The sequence below is a fragment of the Epinephelus lanceolatus genome, chromosome 18, assembly GCF_041903045.1.
Source record: "Epinephelus lanceolatus isolate andai-2023 chromosome 18, ASM4190304v1, whole genome shotgun sequence".
In the NCBI taxonomy this organism is placed as follows: domain Eukaryota; kingdom Metazoa; phylum Chordata; class Actinopteri; order Perciformes; family Serranidae; genus Epinephelus; species Epinephelus lanceolatus.
Window position 1 is genome coordinate 5,827,488 of NC_135751.1, and position 18,205 is coordinate 5,845,692.

The following is an 18,205-nucleotide window of genomic DNA, read 5'->3' on the forward strand; positions in this document are numbered from 1 at the left end:
ATTCCAGTTAGCTTACCTGAAACCAACTGCGATGAGATGCTGTGTCCTGCGAGCTCAGTTCCAAACAAAGACCGCGGAGATGAAATTCCGCCTCTGTGGCGACTTGTGCCATGTTGAAAAATATTTCCCTACCATCTTCACATTTACCTCACTCGAGACAAGATTGTGTCTTGTTCATAGTCTCAATGAGTAAAAGGAAAACATAAAAACTCCTCTCAGAAAGAAAGAGAATAAGTATTTAAATTTATCAAAACTATTTAACTATTAAGTCCTAGAGTTAGGAATGACATGCCCCTTATGGTGACGGTGGATCTTAACAATTCTGGTGAGCCCCCTGACCATTCAGCCCATTCTTTTTCCGATGTCAACAATGTCCACTGCTTTGTCAGTAATATCAGTGTTAGACACCTGATGCCAAAAGCCAATTTTTGCGGTATGATGATATGCTGCCGGTCAGCAGGATGGCACCTGCTGCCGTGGTATGTTACACCTCTGGACAGCGTCAGGTTGAAATGCAGCTGGTAACAATGTAAGTTTAGGAGCAGGAAAGTCCCCATAGGCCAGACAGGAGGGGTGATGGATGGGTCCAACAAACCCCAGAGTTTCACCTGGGAGGCCAGTGTTTGCTTCCTGTAAAGCTGAACCATGTTTTTTTCTAGACCGAACCACATGCTTTTGTTGACATCCTTGTTTTGGTCGTGACATCCCAGAACGTCAACAGCAGACACAGGAGCATATCTAGCGTGCATTATGTAGACATGAAGGGCCACTGACAAAGCTGCAATATGTTACGACTTGGGATGAGAATGTGTTGGACCATTCCTGTATCAGTACCGTCAGAAAAACCACATGATGGTTCTCAAAATCCACTGGCTGCATTAAAATTGAGTTTTATGTGAATATTCATGGTCCTCAGAGTACAAAGTCCAGTGGTGCCTCAGACTTTTCTCAAAGGCCCACTCAATGGACCTTTTCCTTCCTAATGCAAGTGAGGGATTTCAATGGCTCTATTTAAACCTAACTATAATGACCACTTACTACCAATAAAATTTCTAAGAACAGTATAATTGCCACTATGTTTTTCAAGCAACCCTTGTGCCATGCAGTGGACACTGCAGCCTCTAGGAGTCGCTAGCACGGCTTTAGTGGGTATTGTTTGTCCTCATATATCTCCTAAGCCCTCTCCCCCTCTCTCTCCATCTTTCAACCTCTCTCACAGACTGTTATGAGCTGACTGCAGTGGTTGAGGTACAGTCTCCCACTGGGGCTGCAAGCATTCTTGCTTATACAGCATCTTCTCACTCATTCTTGCTTTCCACCCCCTCTCTGTTTCCATCCCTGCCTCCCAGCTTTCATTCCCAGCAGGTTTTAGAGTGGCGTGCAACATACATTCATAAATAACCTACATAATACTCTCCCATAACTGCAATATTTAATAGAAGAAAAAAATGGCATAGGCGCAACATACACAAATAGTCTTTTTAAAATACTCATTGCACTGATTTGCTAGCATACCTCAAAATTTATTTTCACATTAAATGCCTACCACTGCCTCTACATATAAATGCATTTACTGTGAAACATTTTCAACATTTTCAAAAAGTGTTGTGTTACAATCAACAGTAGCTTTATGCATTACAATTTACCTATCCCAGCAAACAAATAAGCAGGAAGCAGTTGGGCTGTGATCACTAATAATGAAGGCAATATAGGAAGACTGCAGATGATTAAAACTTAAATGAATGCAGTGGAATATAAACATGTCTAAACACTGATGTTTTACATTTCAATTATTGTACCTATAGTAATGCTGACTAAGAATATCCACAAGTTGACAGATGCCCACAGCGATGACTGCAGGTTTGAGTCATTAACAAATTGAATAATCGAGCAATCTCATCATTGTATGTCTCTGCAAACTACAGTTCCATTACATTTGTACATTTCATGGATATCACATCAGCCTTTCTGAGATGATGTAGTAAATGGGCTGGCTTCGTCATCAGGAGGTGGAGGGGATGGTGGATGTTGTAACACCTAGGCAAGATGCCTACCAAGCTGCAGACCATTGTTTGAAATGAACAAACAACAAAATTGGTTGTTTTTAAAGCCAATCATCACTGTCTTTGCAGCGCCTTTTAGGCAAACAAATGTGGGTGCTCTTCAGCAACCCATAGCTATTTCCACTGGGGATAGTGCCACGAAAAGGGTTTGTACCAAGCTCATGGAGTGTCCACAATGGCAAGTTGTTATCCTTTGAGGAGCATGACTGTGAGTCAGAAAGTGTCACAGCAGTTGGCTGTTGAGATTGCATTATTTCTTCTGGCCAAACTGAGGCATTTGTTTTCAATAATGGCACTACAGTAACAGTCAGTGTTCAATATACCAATACATTTCTGGGCAATCTGGTTGTCAAGCTGTTTTGCGTTCTGGACTTACCAAGAAGTGGCTAGAGTTGTACAAACCTACGTTATTACAAGACAGAATATTAATACTGGATGGTTTATTTATTTAAATAAAATTAAACATTCTACAATGTCTGCACATAGCAACTATGAGATGTTTAAAGGTAGAAAAAGGTTTTGGTCATTGCCAAAAACAAAAGCTTGAAATCCTTAGCCCCTTTTACACCGCCAGATTTTCTGCGAATGTTGGGTCATTTTGCCGGCAAGCTGTGAGCGTTTAGACACACAGAGCCGGATTGGCGAGTTGATCCGAGGTGCCCAATTTTCCGCCTCGTATGGTAGACATATTGGCAGAACCCTTTTGGTTTAAACAGAACAAGGCGGCCTTCCGCCATGGGAGGGGCTGTTGATGACTTGTGGGAGGAGTTGTTGTCCACTGGCGGTGGATAGACAGGAAACAGCTGATAGCAGGAATGAGCAGTTAGTAGGAAGTGGGAAACGCAAACCTGACAGACACTGTAAAGATGAGCAACTGGGGAGACAAGGAATTGCACACCCTCCTTGCCCTCGCAAACTAAGAGCCCTTTAACCGCCAGATGACAGGGATGATGAAGGACGGGCCAACTTAATAGAGAATAGCCAAAGGACTGACCAGCTGCGGCTTGCCTCAGAGTACGTCACTGTTTACGTCACACGCTGAGCTACAAGTTTTGTAACTTGCTCACGCCCCCCATTGCCCCAAAAAACAAACAAGTAAAAATAAAACAAATAAACAAAAGTAGGCGGGATTTTGCCGCACTGTCCGATTTTGTTTTTATACTGCCAAAGCTGAAAGAAGACTGATTGGGCTTTCCTGCAAATTTGTAGAATTCCTGTCTAAAAAGGGCTCTTGTCTTGCATCTTGAACTTGATGTGCATTTTATGTTGGAAGATTTTGCACGCAAATGTTAGTGTTTTGGCATTGGAATTTTGGTGAATCCAGCGTCATGGCTCGAGTCCAGCCTGCAGTGTTTCGTGTATCAGGCTTTTCAACACACTTTTGGTACATTTGTGGCTCGCACGGTGGTGCACGTATTACTCACTTAGATACGGGTTGGGATCAGAAAGAACACATCATTATTCATTATAGGTGGGCGTGTTAGTGGCTGTGACAATCATGGCCAATCACAGTTGTTTTATCCCCTTTAGAGGCATGGCTCGTCACACTGACAGTTTAAAAATCATGTGAAGGGTTGATGGTATTTCAGGTAAAGATATAGGATTTTAGAAAGATATGACAAAACACGTGTTGCTCACACTAAGCTATTAACCCTCTGCAAGCACTGGTGTAACAGACAACTGGGACATACTGTGAGTCACCAAGGTATCAAACCAGCACGGTTAAGGAAATTACCGCTGTGCACGCAGGGACAATACAGTGCAGAGCGACCTGCACCTTTAATCATGCAGCAACACCAAAATACAGAGACTATGCAGTAGCCTTCAGCGATGCAGAATTAAGTCACATGACTTGGACTTGAACCTTTAAAACTCTGCTTTCTGATGTCTTTCATCCCATCATAAGAAAAAGAAGCTGCTCCTTGAAAAAAATCTAAACTTGTCCTGAAAGTGTTTTACTATAGAAATACCACAGCAGCACTGAGAGCCTACCATCAATCACACTACGACGACCTGCCGGCTGACTGACACCGTGTCTACATAGGAGACGTAGCGTAAGCAGCAGCAGCAGCTTCAGTGCTCTATCAGTGTCTACACAGGATGCCTTCAGGGACAGTGTTGAGTGTAGGTCACCTATGTTTTGGCAGTGCTCAGAGCACAATACTCAATCACACATAAAACGGAAGAAATAGAACTGAAGCCTAAATATGTTTCAGGACACGTTTACACACGTGTAATACAAGTAAAACAAAAGCTGTTGCACTGTCTATGGAGAGAGCTGGACTAAATGTTACAGATGCATGTCTTTTTGTAGATGAGACAGAAGACTGAAAACATGGCTGAAATACCTATATGTGCTGTTTTAGCAAGGCAGTGGTGTGTGTGTGTGAGATGTATGACAAGCCGCATTGTCTATGAACAACAATTCAACCTACAACACACAGAGTGGTTTAAATGATATATGTAATGAGAATTTTTATAAATCAGTTTTAACAATGTCATGTTGTTTGTTCATGTTAATACAGTATCGCCTCTTAACCCTTTATCGTTCCCACTGAGAATTAGCAAAGAAAAAATGGGGCAAAAATAACAAAAATCAATGTTATTTTATTTATTTATTTTTTCTAACAGCCCTCATAGTTTTTTTTTTTTAATATGGGCCTCTATGAAATGGTTGAGAAGTCACTTCATTGTATTTGTAATACAGAAATAAAAAACAAACTTACAAATAATGTACTGTTATAATGCCTATATGTTAGTTTAACAACATCTATCAATTCGTTGTCATGGACTTAGCAGTATTACCAGTACTAGTGTTATTTCCATGCATTTTCTCTAGATATTTACCATTGCAATACTTGGAAAACATCTCAGAAATGATAAAAAATTATACTGATGTCTATATATATTGGAATAACATTAAATGTATGATATAAACAGGAGTTAACATTCATCCATTCTTTTTAAAAATTTGATCAATATTGTAAATTTATTAACTTCACTAGCTTTGCTGCTAACGCTGCTGCTGGGATACAACGGAGGAGGAGCCGGCTGCTAATGCTATGTAATGGGACACTGCTAATGCTGCTTGCCGTGCTGCTGTAGCTCAGTCGTAACTGTAACTGATGCTGAGACTCTACTGACTGTGTGACTGGTAGACGGCGGTGGGTGGCACAACAGACCAAAACACAAATTCAAAACATAAACATGATTTGCAGACTGTAAAAATGTTTTTTAAATGCGAATATTCTGGCTGTACTATTGTTGTCGGTGAGATCAGTATGTTATATGAACATTATTACTTAGTCTCTGTGACATATTATTATTTCTTACATATAGCTCCTTTAAAAATGATCAGCCGTGTTTTTTTGTTTTTTTTTAGTAAATTGCCAATTTTTACAACATTAGCTTAGCTTCACTATCTTGGTCATGAGAAGACAAATGAACCAGTAGAGCATGTTTTTTTAAAAAGAAATAATATATATATATATATATATATATATATATATATATATATATATATATATATATATATATTTGACCCTTATTCGACTTTTATTTGTGTATAGCCTAGTTACATAAATCTGTTCAGTAAGACCTCTTAAACTATAACATGTTGAAAAAAATATTCCTACTTTTACTATGTTTGACCTTTTTTTTTTGTTACTAACTTCGGGAGGCGAACTGAAAAGGTAGACTATTTAAAGACACAGTGATGTCTGGTGGATATTTATAACATAACATACCTAAACTGAATGATAGAGATAGCTCAGTCAGGTTGAGTTCAATGCATTTTTCATCAAGATATAGTGACTTAAAATGTGCTCTATTCTAAAGAATGAGCAGAGCATTACATATACTCAGTGCTATAATGTGCCCTATTTAATTGTCATGTCATTTATTTTTTAGCTTTGCTTTTTTTGTGTATTATGCAAATATTTGAAACTAATCAACTTTGCGAAACAGTTTACCCCCACTTTCATACAGAACATCAGGGAATTGTCTTACATAGTCTTTAGCAGTAATTTTTGTTGGTAAATGTGGGACGTTCATGTCGCACATTACTGCATCTTTACAACCAGAAACAATGAAATGGTGCTGGTGACTCATGGGAACTACAATGATATGTCACATCTGTGGGAAAGTAGCGAATTTGGACAAAACTGCAATGTCATGTAGAATCCATGGGGACTGGTTAAACTTGCCTAGCCTAAGTTTCAGTTGTGACTCTTAATTGCCTATAGGTGTGAATGTGAGTGTGAATGGTTGTCTGTCGCCAAGTATTGGGCCTGTAAAACCCCGTTTCCACCAAACATTTTTATGTATGGTACCTTTGGAACTGAAAGTACCCTTCAGACATGGTACCTAGATCCTAGCGTTTACACTGCAAACCTTACCTTTAATTGTGGGCGGGGTTGTTGTCACTCACTGCTCCATCCAGCAGTCACTGTATTTCCTCATTATCAGTGACACAAAGGAAAGTCTGCACCCCGTTTAACGTCCACAGAGCGAGGCTGCACGCCAACATTTTCAGAAGAAAATAGTTCAAAACAAAACAGGCTGCAGAGAGAAAAAAAGCATACCGAACTGAACCATACCAAAACCTAAATGAACAAGTGAATGGTTGAACTTGTGTTAGTTGTTGCGACTACAATACTGTGAAATCCTGGAGGGACTAAAACATTTATTTATTCAAGTAAAACAAGAACCAGCTTTGCCTTGGTTCCGACCTCTCATTAGTCTGATGTCCCGTTGTTCCGATATGTGATTATACTAGGTTATACTGTATTTGTGTACCATAGAGGATCAGCAAACGCAACAAAAGTAGGCTACTGGTTGAGATACAAGTGTCATAGAGAGGAGAGAATGAAACACCATAACCTCCTGTTATTAACTTTGGGGTTCGGGTTGTGTGGGGAGCTCTCCGCGGTGCTGAACGGCTCCCGGCGGGCGTATTTCTGCCTTGATGGTGCGCTGCGACCGGCTCTGGGTCAGCTGGGAAAGGCTTGAGGCGAAGCAGGCTCACGGTTTATGTGTTTGCCACTTTCTTTTTCATTTTAACCCACACCATGATCTTTTCCTAACCTTAACCAAGTGGTTTTTGTGCCTAAACCTAACCAGACCTTAACCACAGGGCATCTTGATGATTTCGGAACAACGGGACTTCGGAACAATGGGTTTAATATGGTCAGAACAATGGGCTGTTGGACCAATGGGCAGACCCCCTTTGCCTTTACGATAAACATTGTAATCGAAGAGGACAACTGCCCACTGAAACCCATCTGACTGGATGAAACATAGAGAGAGAGATGCTGACATTGTGCTCGGTAGGTCTGATCTGCTATAAAAACCCACTTAGGGAATACCTAGGCCCTCACTTGCCTTTTTATAACACTCAGAAAGAAGTTATTCCCCAAATCTGAGCGCAAGAAATCATTTGGTACTGATAGATTGACATCTGGTTGGCAGCAGCCAGCTTCTGTGGCTGAATGGCTGATTCTGTAGCTATTGGTGTGAGATCCAGCCCCCTCTATAACCCCTGTGTCATTTCTCCATAGGCTCCCTCTCTCTTGCTTCCTGTCAGACTCATTTGGCTTTCATCAGCAGACTTATTGGCATTTTTCTTTACTCCAGCATTTTCTGCATGGCTAAGGTGTAAAATGTTGCGCAGGGCTTTGCATGTACAGGAAGTGTTGAGGGCAGCAATTTTGTATAGGAGCTGGTGTCACCAGCATGTGAGTCAAGTTGAGCATATGAGTTTCTGTACAGCTACTTCAAGCACCAAGGTGAAAATGTGTTCCCCACATCGACTGTGCTACAAGAACAACAAAAAAATTGCGGGCAATGTTGGCCAAAACCTAAGTATATCTCCTGGAGATAAACTTTTGGCCAACATTGCCCGCAATTTTATTTTTCATTTTGCCTGTCAGGGATTCTGTAGCATAAAAGTGTTTGAGGTTTGTGAATGTCGACTGGGTGTGCCAGATTTGAAAATCTGTACAAAGATTTCTGAAGGTCTCTCCATAAGTGATTGTTCAACTGTATGCTTTGTCAACTCTCATATTTACACACGAATTACACACCAAGGCTGTGTCCAAAATCACTCGCCTGTTCATTCATTCAGATACTGAATTGGTGACACTAGTCTTGGCTGCCCACCTTGAAACTGTGCTGATTGTATAAATCTTTTGTGCAGTTGAGGTAAGATGTTTGTGAAGCATTTATGTATGGATGTAAACTATATGTCACCTAATACATTATGTCATGTCTTGTCTCACCTGCTTTTCATCATCCCCCTAAAATAAAATAAGATAAAATAAAAACTATGTTATATATTATGTATGTGTGGTATGACCAACACATTCCCCAACCTCTTCCCTTCGGTTTGACCTCATTAATGAAATGAGGAAACATATGATACAAATATTAAAACCACCTACGCTCCCTCCGTCTTTCCCTCTCCAGTCCTGGGTTAAGCACTGTCCTAATGTGATGCAGAAACATGTCTCTCTGGGGGTCACACAGAAAAGCATCAGCATACAATCAGAACAATTTTCTCCACCATCCTTTTTCCACCCATTATCTCTCCCTTCATAATCCTCACAGGGTTATCCTCTGTCTCCCAAATCAATGCTGAAGCTATGGAAATCATAGCAAACCCCCAGTAGGCAAAACCAATGAGGGAGCTGACAAAGAGAGCAAGAGGAAAAAGCTATAATAAACAAAGGAGAGAGGTTGGCTGGATGTAAAGATTAAGGAGGTGTGTGGACGTAGTAGTGGGTTTATGTACACCTGAGAGAGGAACGCATGGCAGAGACAGGGGAACAAGTGAGCTGATCTAAACAACCTCTCATTTTTTTGTGGCCCAAGTGGCAGGAAGAGATAAGTTTGATTTTGGCAAGACTGAAGAAAATTACTCCACAATTTTGTAAGGGGGTGTCAGTGAAATGGCCTCAGTTTATGTTTAACTGAAAAATATCGACTACAAGACAGACTGCTGAGGAATTTGGCGCAGATATTCATGGTCCTTAGGGGATGCCTCTGACCTTTAATATTTCTGCTTGTACAGCAGAAATTCCAAAATGGAGATTGTAAATCATAAGAGGTTATACTGTTTTTTACTGACTTACAATGTGTGTAGACCTTCCATCAATGACCATTTAGCAGAATTTGAGCAAAGTATTGAACCAGTTCTCTATGACAGCCTTACCCAATATGGCAGCATAAGTCAGTAATGAATGTCTTTGCAAAACCTGGTATTACATTCAGTGGCAGTATTTTTTACATCCAATGGGAATGTTTTTTGTAAATCTTCAAATGTGGCCTATTTGCTATGACTACATACAGATATTGTAGCTATAGGGTAACACAGCAACTATGGTAAGCCAGTGATTCTTATTCCCAGGTCGTCAATCACCAATGCTTTATCATGCCCCTACAAACACCAAAGGCACCTTTTGGAGTATCTGTGAGACACGTTAGGCTTTGAACTTATTTCAGTGTAAACCCATCCTGACAGTATTTGATGCTCAGAGCAACTGACGTAGTAGCCTATAAAGAGCAGGAAAGTCAGTTTAGAAGGGAAGGGAAATTGGATGGGTCAAACACCCAGCAACAAATATTGTGTGTGGTGAAGCTTTAAGTCTGATTATTGTTATTTCCTCTCCCTGGCTTGTGAAACCAACACTTTCCATTAACAAACTGAAATTGTCTTAATTGTTAAATTTGCAACATTAAAGTCTTTTTACAGATTTGTTTAGCCGTAGCTTTCACTGCCTTGATCAGGAATCAAGGAATAATTTAATACGGCTGTGCTCATCTGTGGTAATGGCTGCTGGAGGAGGCTTTTAAGGTTTGTGGTCACTTCAGAGTCAACAGCTAATTGTTTCTTCTCTTGTACATTCCAGGCCAACTAATGAGCTGTGAGCAAGAGCAGCTGAGGGTAAGTCCTGCCATATGAAGGTATATTTGTCAGAAAGCACCTGCATATGTCTACATATGGTGAAGTGTTTTGGTACACCACACACTGTCATGTAATGTAACCACACGTTACATTTGCTTGTTTCATAAGCCAATTTAACACGCGGTGTACACAAATGTACAATGCTGAATTTTTCTCCTGGCGACTGGAATCTGAGATGCAGGAGATGCCTCCCCTCACATCATTGGTGTTATTGCTCTGAAACATGTGTTATCAATTGATATAACCTTTTTAAAAGCTAATGGCAAGACCACCAACAAAACTTACATCCATGTAGTTACAAATTCACAGTGGTGAGTTTTCTGTACCTTTTAATAAATAATCCATTGATAAAAACTGCAACACTTACAGTCAGTAACACATTAAAATTCAGTATATGTGACATAAAACAAGTCTATTAATCTCACAGCCTTTGGGAGTAGTGCGTATTCTGTACAGTATGTTGTATCTCAGATTGTTCAGATTGTAGACCTTGTAGTCGTCTTTGTAGTTTGTGTTTGCACATGCTTCCATGCATGTCTCAGACTTCCATGAATGAGTGCTTTGATTTTAGTGGTATGTATGAGGCATCTGTATGATGAGCATGTTTTGGTCTCATTACTGACTTGACAAGAGACTTGAGAATAGCAGTGAACCAGGAGCCTCATTATAAATCTTGTAGATTGAGTAGAGCTAGCTCATATCCACACTTAATGAGTCAGAGCTCTCGCCTCTTTGCTGTCTTCTTGCCTCATGGGATTTTGAGTCTACTTCTGTATTTTATTGCTGGGTTAAGCAAAAATGATTTTTTCCAATAACCGACCATAAACCTAAAATAAATAAATAAAAAAAATGCAGTTACAGCAGCAGTAAGTACAGCCCGTGTTGGCTTTGATGCCATGCAGCATAACTCTCATTAAGTTGTGGGAGCATTTTGAGTCTAAAAATAAACTTCCAGCAATAGTGTTATTATTCATGCCATGGCATCTTATTGCAATCCCCTCTACACACAGCTACCAGCCGATTTCATTTCTTTTTAATTGTCCATAGCCATAAAGAATTTATCAAGTATTTCCTTCAGGATAATGGGGAAATGAGAAGCAAATAGATTACACTCACAGATTGGATCTGGACTCAGAGTTTTTGGTTATTTTCTGTTTGGTTACTTTGCCCTAGGGGTATTTTTATGATAAACACACATTTTTAATCACAGCAGGATCTTCTATCACTGTTTACTTTCATACACATCATACATAGGAGCAAATCACAGCACTCATGACCAGAATATGCCAAGGTGCCAGAAAACCATGTGTCAAACTTGTGTAGGAAAGAGTATCTGCGCACTTGGATCAATGCAAGTATCTTTAATGAACCAAGCTTTCGGTCAAAAGACCTTCATCAGGGTTACCCTGTTAACCTGATGACTCTTCATTAAAGATACTTGCATTGATCCAAGTGTGCAGATACTCTTTTTATACATATCATACATCCCATCACACTCATATGAAAATATTGCTGTTTCAGTTCAGTATTCTGTATTTTCATTCTAGAGTCCTGACATGTCAAATAATCACCATGATTCTATACGACCTACAGTATGAAACCAATTCTTAACATGTGATGCCATTTTATAAAGGTGATGCACTTTTAATCTATGGCTGTTTTGCAACACAAATATGTGCTATTAAATATTAATGTTATCTGTGCTGACCTCTGCACAACATCTAACCTACAGTATATTGAACATGAGCACACTGTGAACCCTGTAGGATCAAAGAGATGACGCTCAGAGGACATTATGAACCTCAAATAACTGTAGTATGTATTTGCTTTTAAAGCCAGGCTAATAAAGGAAGTGCAGACTTCACCATTAACCAAAAGGTTGGCAACTGCCTAGGGCCCCCAAAAGGGAGGGCCCCCCCAAAGGGCCCCGTAAAAATATTAATTAGATATATACTGCAAAAAGGTTTTGTTTTTTTTCCTAACAAGATAATCTGCTGGTGCCAGGGATACTGAGAGTTCAAGGAAAAAGCTTGCGTGGATACAGTATGATATGGATTGTTAGTGAGATTGGATGGAGCCAATAATCATAGAGAAGTTGCCCTTAGTTGCAATGCTGCCATGCTGCCAGCTGCGTTGCCATGTATGGGATTGGTAACCTTATTGGTAATCATTTCTGCTCTCTTTTAAAAGTTTGCAGAGTCCTGTTAGTATGCCTACAAGCTGGCGACAGCCATTGCTGGAGGCATTACATTTTTAGATTCTCTGTCTGTCTGTCATCCCATTCTTGTGAACGTAATATCTCAAGAATCTTAAGAATGCCTTGTGGGAATTTCTTCACATTTGGCACATCCATCTTGTCAAATGAGCTGATTAGATTTTAGTGGTCAAAGGTCAGGATCACTGTGACCTTGTTTGTCTCATTGTTGTGAACGCAATATCTCAAGAACGCTTTGATGGAATTTATTCAAATTTGGCATAAATGTTCACCTTAAATGATTAGATTTTGATGGTCACAGGTCAAGGTCATTGTGACCTTGCCTCTGTCCTGTTCTTGGGGAATGCGATATCTCAAGAGCACCTCGAGGGAATTTTCTTAAATTTTGCACAGATGTCCCCGTGGACTCAAGGATGAACTAATGAGAATTTAGTGGTGAAATGTCATAGGTCAGAGTGAACTCACAAAACAGGTTTTTGGCTGTAACTCAAGAATTCAGAAGCTTAGGACAAAATTTGATATGAATGTCTAATACGATAAAATAAAGAATTGATGACATTTTATATCCAAAAGGTCAAAGGTCATCCTTACTGTGACATTACTGTGTTATAGAACATACAATCTTATGCTTCTTTACTGTATTACGTTTGTGCAGGAGGAAATTATATGTGTAAAATATGTCAGACTTGACATAAAATAATGTCTCTGAGCCGTTTTGGAAGCGTCGGCAAGATATGTTTTTTATTTCTCAAAAGATCTTTGACCCTGTGCCTCTCCCCAAATAAGTTAAATAAGAGTTGCAAGCTTAAACATAACTTGCTTTTTTTTTTTTAGGTTTCAAAATGAAGTTGTGTTTGGCTCTGATGAGAGGTCAGGATGTCAGAAGTCTATACAGACAACTCATCCAACTTGTTATTTTTGAGTACCTGCTGTGTCAAACATTCACCGGAACTGTTTGTGCAGGTGATGAACATAAAGAAACACAGGGCACACTTGGGGATTCATGGGTAAAGCTCTTGCCCATCACCACAAACACTTGATGTTTGACTCTTTTCATCATTACCCAGGCTGTTCTCATTCCCACAGCGTCAAATACGGATGCTTGTCATGCCCATCAGAATGTGATATTGACTCCAAAGGCACCCTTTTGCATCTGTATGAGATGCATTGGGCTTTCAGCTAACTCAACCCAATCCCATCCGGCGTCATACTTAAAGCTGAGAGCAGTAGTCATGTATACCAGAATTATACCCAATTTAACCCAAAACATAATATTTTTTCTAAACCTAACCAAATAGATTTGTTGCGTAAACCTAACCTAAAGTGCTAAAGGGTGCCCTGTGCGTCACCATGAGATGCCGAGGGGCATGACAAAGCGTTGGTATTTTACGAGCTGGTTAAAAAAAAAAAAAAACAGGTTTTATTTCCTCTGGCTTAGTCATACATACCTATGCGCAGCCATGTTCTCTAGTGGGAAGCTGGCAAGGTTTCAGTGATCCCACTGCCTTTACTTCGTCTATCATTGCAAAAAAAACCAAACAAAAAAAACAATCACAATTCAACAACACTGTGGTTTATGTGTTGTTAGATTTAGGTGCAAAAAACACTTGTAGTTGTAGTTGGGAAAGGATAATGTTTCGGCGTAAAATACCTGCTTTTTGTGCCACTATGGACACTGGAAAAACAGTGACGGGTCACAAAACACAACTGGTTTTGTTGTTTGTTGGTCTTGAACAGTCATCTGCAGTGGTCTGAAGCTTGGCAGGCATCTCGCCTCGGTGTCACAGTACATAAAACAACACACTCCTGTGCAACCCTTGCATCGTTTTAACACTTGCCTGTTTTCCTGGTAAATAAGACAGTGTTTTCCAACCTTTTTGGCTTGTGAAGTAAAACAACATCTACTTGTGACCTCTCATCATTGGTTAAGGCACTAGTGTAGGTGTGAGTTTTCAAGACTGAAGATTTTATGTTGACAGTTGTGAGCATTTCAACATTGCATTTCAACGAGTGTTCCTTTTTGTTATTATTATTATTATTATTATTATTTTCAGTGTTTACCCTACCATTATGTTGGGAGTGCCCTGCCCCCCCAGCGGCAAGCCCCGCCCCCCCCTTTAAGGTCAAGTTCATTTTATTTGATTTATTTTCTACATAGCACCAGTTCACAACAGAAATCATTTAACTTTACCTTTCCTATAGAACAGGTCTATACCTTGTCATTTTATTAAACAAACTAAATAGCCTTATGTTATTCATCTTATTTACATGACGACATGTCATTTCTGTCTCTACATGGTCGCACACACGAGTTTCGCCCCGATGCGCACACACACAGAAACGTGTGCACTCAACACACACTGACACGTATGTGCACACACAGGCAAGCAAAATTGTTGATTTGTGCTGACTGGATTAATTTTTCAATGAACATAATAAGGGAATGTTGTCAATTAGCATATCTAGCATTTTACCAAATTTTTTTTACATGGAATGTTTCCAGAAAATGTTCAGTGAAAACATGTCCATTCTTGCAGTACAATATGTGCTTGTAGCAACTACACCATTACTCAACTTCTTTATGATTGTGTTTAGACCCTAGCTGCACTGAAGTGTGTCTATCGTTTGTGCTGTTAATGTATGTACACAGGACTCCCTGGAAAGGATTATCAATCAATCAATCAATCAATCAATCAATCAATGATTTGTCACATGGAATTATACTAGGTACACCTCCAGTAAAATGTGTCCTGTCAGCTCCTTGAACTTGTGTGCACTGTAATTTTGAACTTTTTGGTAATGTATGGTTTCTAATTGTGCAATGATTAACCTGTCAACACATCTTGACCCCAACAAGATGACTGTTTCATCCCTTCTCCGGAAGATGAGCAGAGCTGCTCTGCAGCAGCCTCTGAACAGCATATAGAAGTGATCCGCAGCAGGAACAGGACTCACATTTCCACCATCACACCAGTCCTCCATTCACTGTAATGGCAGATTAACACTACACAACATTTTTGTCTGTTCATACAAGCACTATGTTAGATTAGCCAATTGTAGAGTCAAGAAATCTTGCTGTGCGTGATGTCATTGCATTATTTTTGTCCTATTTTTATTATAATTACTATTATTTAGTTACAATGGCTGTTCATGTCCCAGCTGAACTATTATTGTGGTAACATAAAAAGCCCCATCAGATGGCAGGAGATACATTTGAAGTACCGCATGCAAACTCTATGCAAGTCACCGAATCCTCCTCAAGTTCCTGTAAATGTTTCACAATAAAAGTCTGTTTAGAAAATGAAGGGATTTTCTCAACCAAAATTGTAATGGCCTTTTAATTTTAAACAGATACAGGAAGTGTTGAGTTTAAAATGACAGCGCGTTGTATTAACTTAAACAGGGCAAAGAGAAGCGGATTAAAAGAAAAATAGAAACATACAAAGGGAATGAGATATAAAGGCCTGTTTCTAATGCAGTGTGTTTCAAATGAAGCTGGTACCTTCTGCATTTGTGATTAGTAAAAGTCCTGCCACTATATTAACATTTTTATTTCTTTATATCCTTCTCCATTATGAAGAAATAACATTCTCTGCTAGCTTGATGCTAATGGCAGTACTCACCAGGTTGCTAAAGTGCCTCTGCTGTTTCATGTCATGTTTTTCCCTTTTTACTCTGTCCTGGTAACATCCCTAGAGGATATATGAAAAAGACTGGGGTGTTGTTGCCATACAGTTATCGACGGCAGCACATTGCTCTGTGTTTCTATTGGTTTAAAGTGACGGCTTTGATGAAGAACACTCATTGTCGTTCACGTTCCGAGCCCACACTGTACCACGTTGCGTCGGGCTGTAATTGGGCTGATATTGTGTAGTGTGAAACCAGCATAGGCTAAAGCACACACCTCCTCTACCTCTCTAACCGCAGTCCTCTACTCTGTCAGATCAGCACATAGATTCACTAAAGATTCGCCTGGTTGAATGGTGCTGTCCAGGACTTAGCCAAGTTTAGATGAATCAAAGGATAATAAAGTTCCCGATATTTTACCTGCCGGCTGTTTTAGGTATTCAGTGACCCCTGGTGGTTTTAGTGTTAAAACTGCATAGGCAGAATGGGATGCTTTTGACTGGGGGTCCCCTAGGACCCTAATACACTGGTACTTTTAATAAAAGCATTAATTAAGTGTGTGTATATCCACTCTGATCATCTGTACTGCTTGCCCTGTTAGAATTTGTTGTATCTACTATAAGATGTGAGCAGCCCAGTTTGATACACTACTAGAAGCCCACATCAGAAAGAGCTTGAGCGAGCTACTAACAGCTATTTACAAGAACACTTCAGCTGAGTGTACACTTTTTTTTTGTGTGTGTGTGTGTGTGTGTGTGTGTGTGTGTGTGTGTGTGAGAGAGTGTCTTTTTCTCCACCTCTCCTCTTCTGTCTCCCTCTTTCGCTTTCATTGTGCGGTGGTATACCGTAGCCTCCTGCTGCATAGAGTAGATTTAGTCATTAGGCTCCCTCATTCTCCCTCACACACATACACACACACACACGCGCATACTGAAGTACACACTCACTGAGAAGTGGTGGCTAAGCAGGATTTTACACAAAAGGAGCGGAGAGGAAGAAAGAGAAGTCAAAGGGAAAATAAAAAAAGGGTCAGAGGCATCTTCCCAATCCAAGAACAGTTGGCACACACTGACTGTGATGGTGAGCTGGTGACCGAGGGATACGCAGTAGGTTGCACAACTTGTGTTTAAAGCAAAGGAGGAGTCTGTTTCGGTGCTGCAGGGGAAGGCACTCAGCTGTCCAGTAACCATGATGATGTATCTGTGGGTAAGTTCTATCCGTGTGAAATACTGTGTGTGTGTGTGGGTGTGGGTGTGGGTGTGTGTGTGTGTGTGTGTGTGTGTGTGCGTGTGTGTGTGTGTGTTCGTAATTTGCTTTTTTAGTGTTTCCTTCATGTATTTGCTTTATTGTAAATGTGCTGCAGGAAGTGTTTCAGGTTGATCAGTCTTTAGTGATTATCAAAACTACTTTGTAAGGAAGGTGTTGTCTGCTGCGTATTACAAACAGGATAATTGCTTAAGATGTGAATGTGGATGTTACAAGTAGCAATTATCAGGATAACTTTTGTCCCATTTGATAGGGGAAAATTTCAACCACGACCCCTTGTAACTCTGGCCTGAGAGCATGTCTTCATTTCAGTACGTCATGTAGTATTTAACACACAAACACACAAACGGAGAAGAAACACAAGCATACACATTTCAAATAATAAATAAATAATAAAATAAATAAATGAGATTGGGAAGTGTCCTTAGGCAAGACACCAAACCCCAATTGCTCCCAATGGTCAGGCCAGCACATTGCATGGTAGCTGTTGGTGGTTGAGTGTGTGTGTGTGAATGAGTGAATGAGAGGCAAATTGTAAAATGACGCGAATATAAGCTCTAGGCCTTAATAAATGCAGCCAGTTACCATGAACATCGGGAAAATTAAGTCAAATGAAAGTTTCATTTCCTAACAAGATGTTCCGATCATGGCCATTGCAACATTGAGGTCAAGTCCTCAGTGCAACTGCATTCCTTTACTTTTTGTCTCACATTTTCTGATTAATGTGACTGTTACAGTATCCTGTATAGGGCTACAGCGTATCATCCTCTTTCCACAATCTAACTTGGGGGTTTGCTTATATCCACTCTGATTATCTGTGCTGCCTGCCTTGTTCTTCTTTGTCGTAGGGATGATGCTGCATTCCCAATCATAAAATGGTGGTGCTGTGTTAGATGTACAGTATGTTGTAATGCTTGAGTTGCACAAAGCACAGTGCCAACTGTGAGTTGGTCATATGGGAGTGTCTGACCAACTTTATAATGCTGACCTGAGGATATTACTGAGTGCAGTGGCATGCTGCCATGGTGACATATTTTTATAGATTCAGGCATGTTGGACATTCATTGCAGC

General features: G+C 40.1%; 1 protein-coding gene across 4 annotated transcripts in view; it reads left to right on the forward strand.

The window, feature by feature from the left end:
• The window catches only part of rbfox1 (RNA binding fox-1 homolog 1), a 554,543-nt gene that overhangs the window by 248,678 nt on the left and 287,660 nt on the right, over positions 1-18,205 (forward strand). For 2 of the 4 annotated variants that reach the window (XM_033644552.2, XM_078161769.1), the window contains one exon: positions 9,971-10,005. The exons of 1 other annotated variant lie outside the window; for it this stretch is intronic. In XM_033644552.2, the coding sequence (XP_033500443.2) occupies positions 9,979-10,005 (27 nt within the window). In that variant the 5' untranslated portion in view covers positions 9,971-9,978. Of the gene's footprint in view, positions 1-9,970; positions 10,006-16,695; positions 17,075-18,205 lie in introns of those variants that run through there. One more of the 4 variants, XM_033644553.2, reaches the window with a different exon arrangement.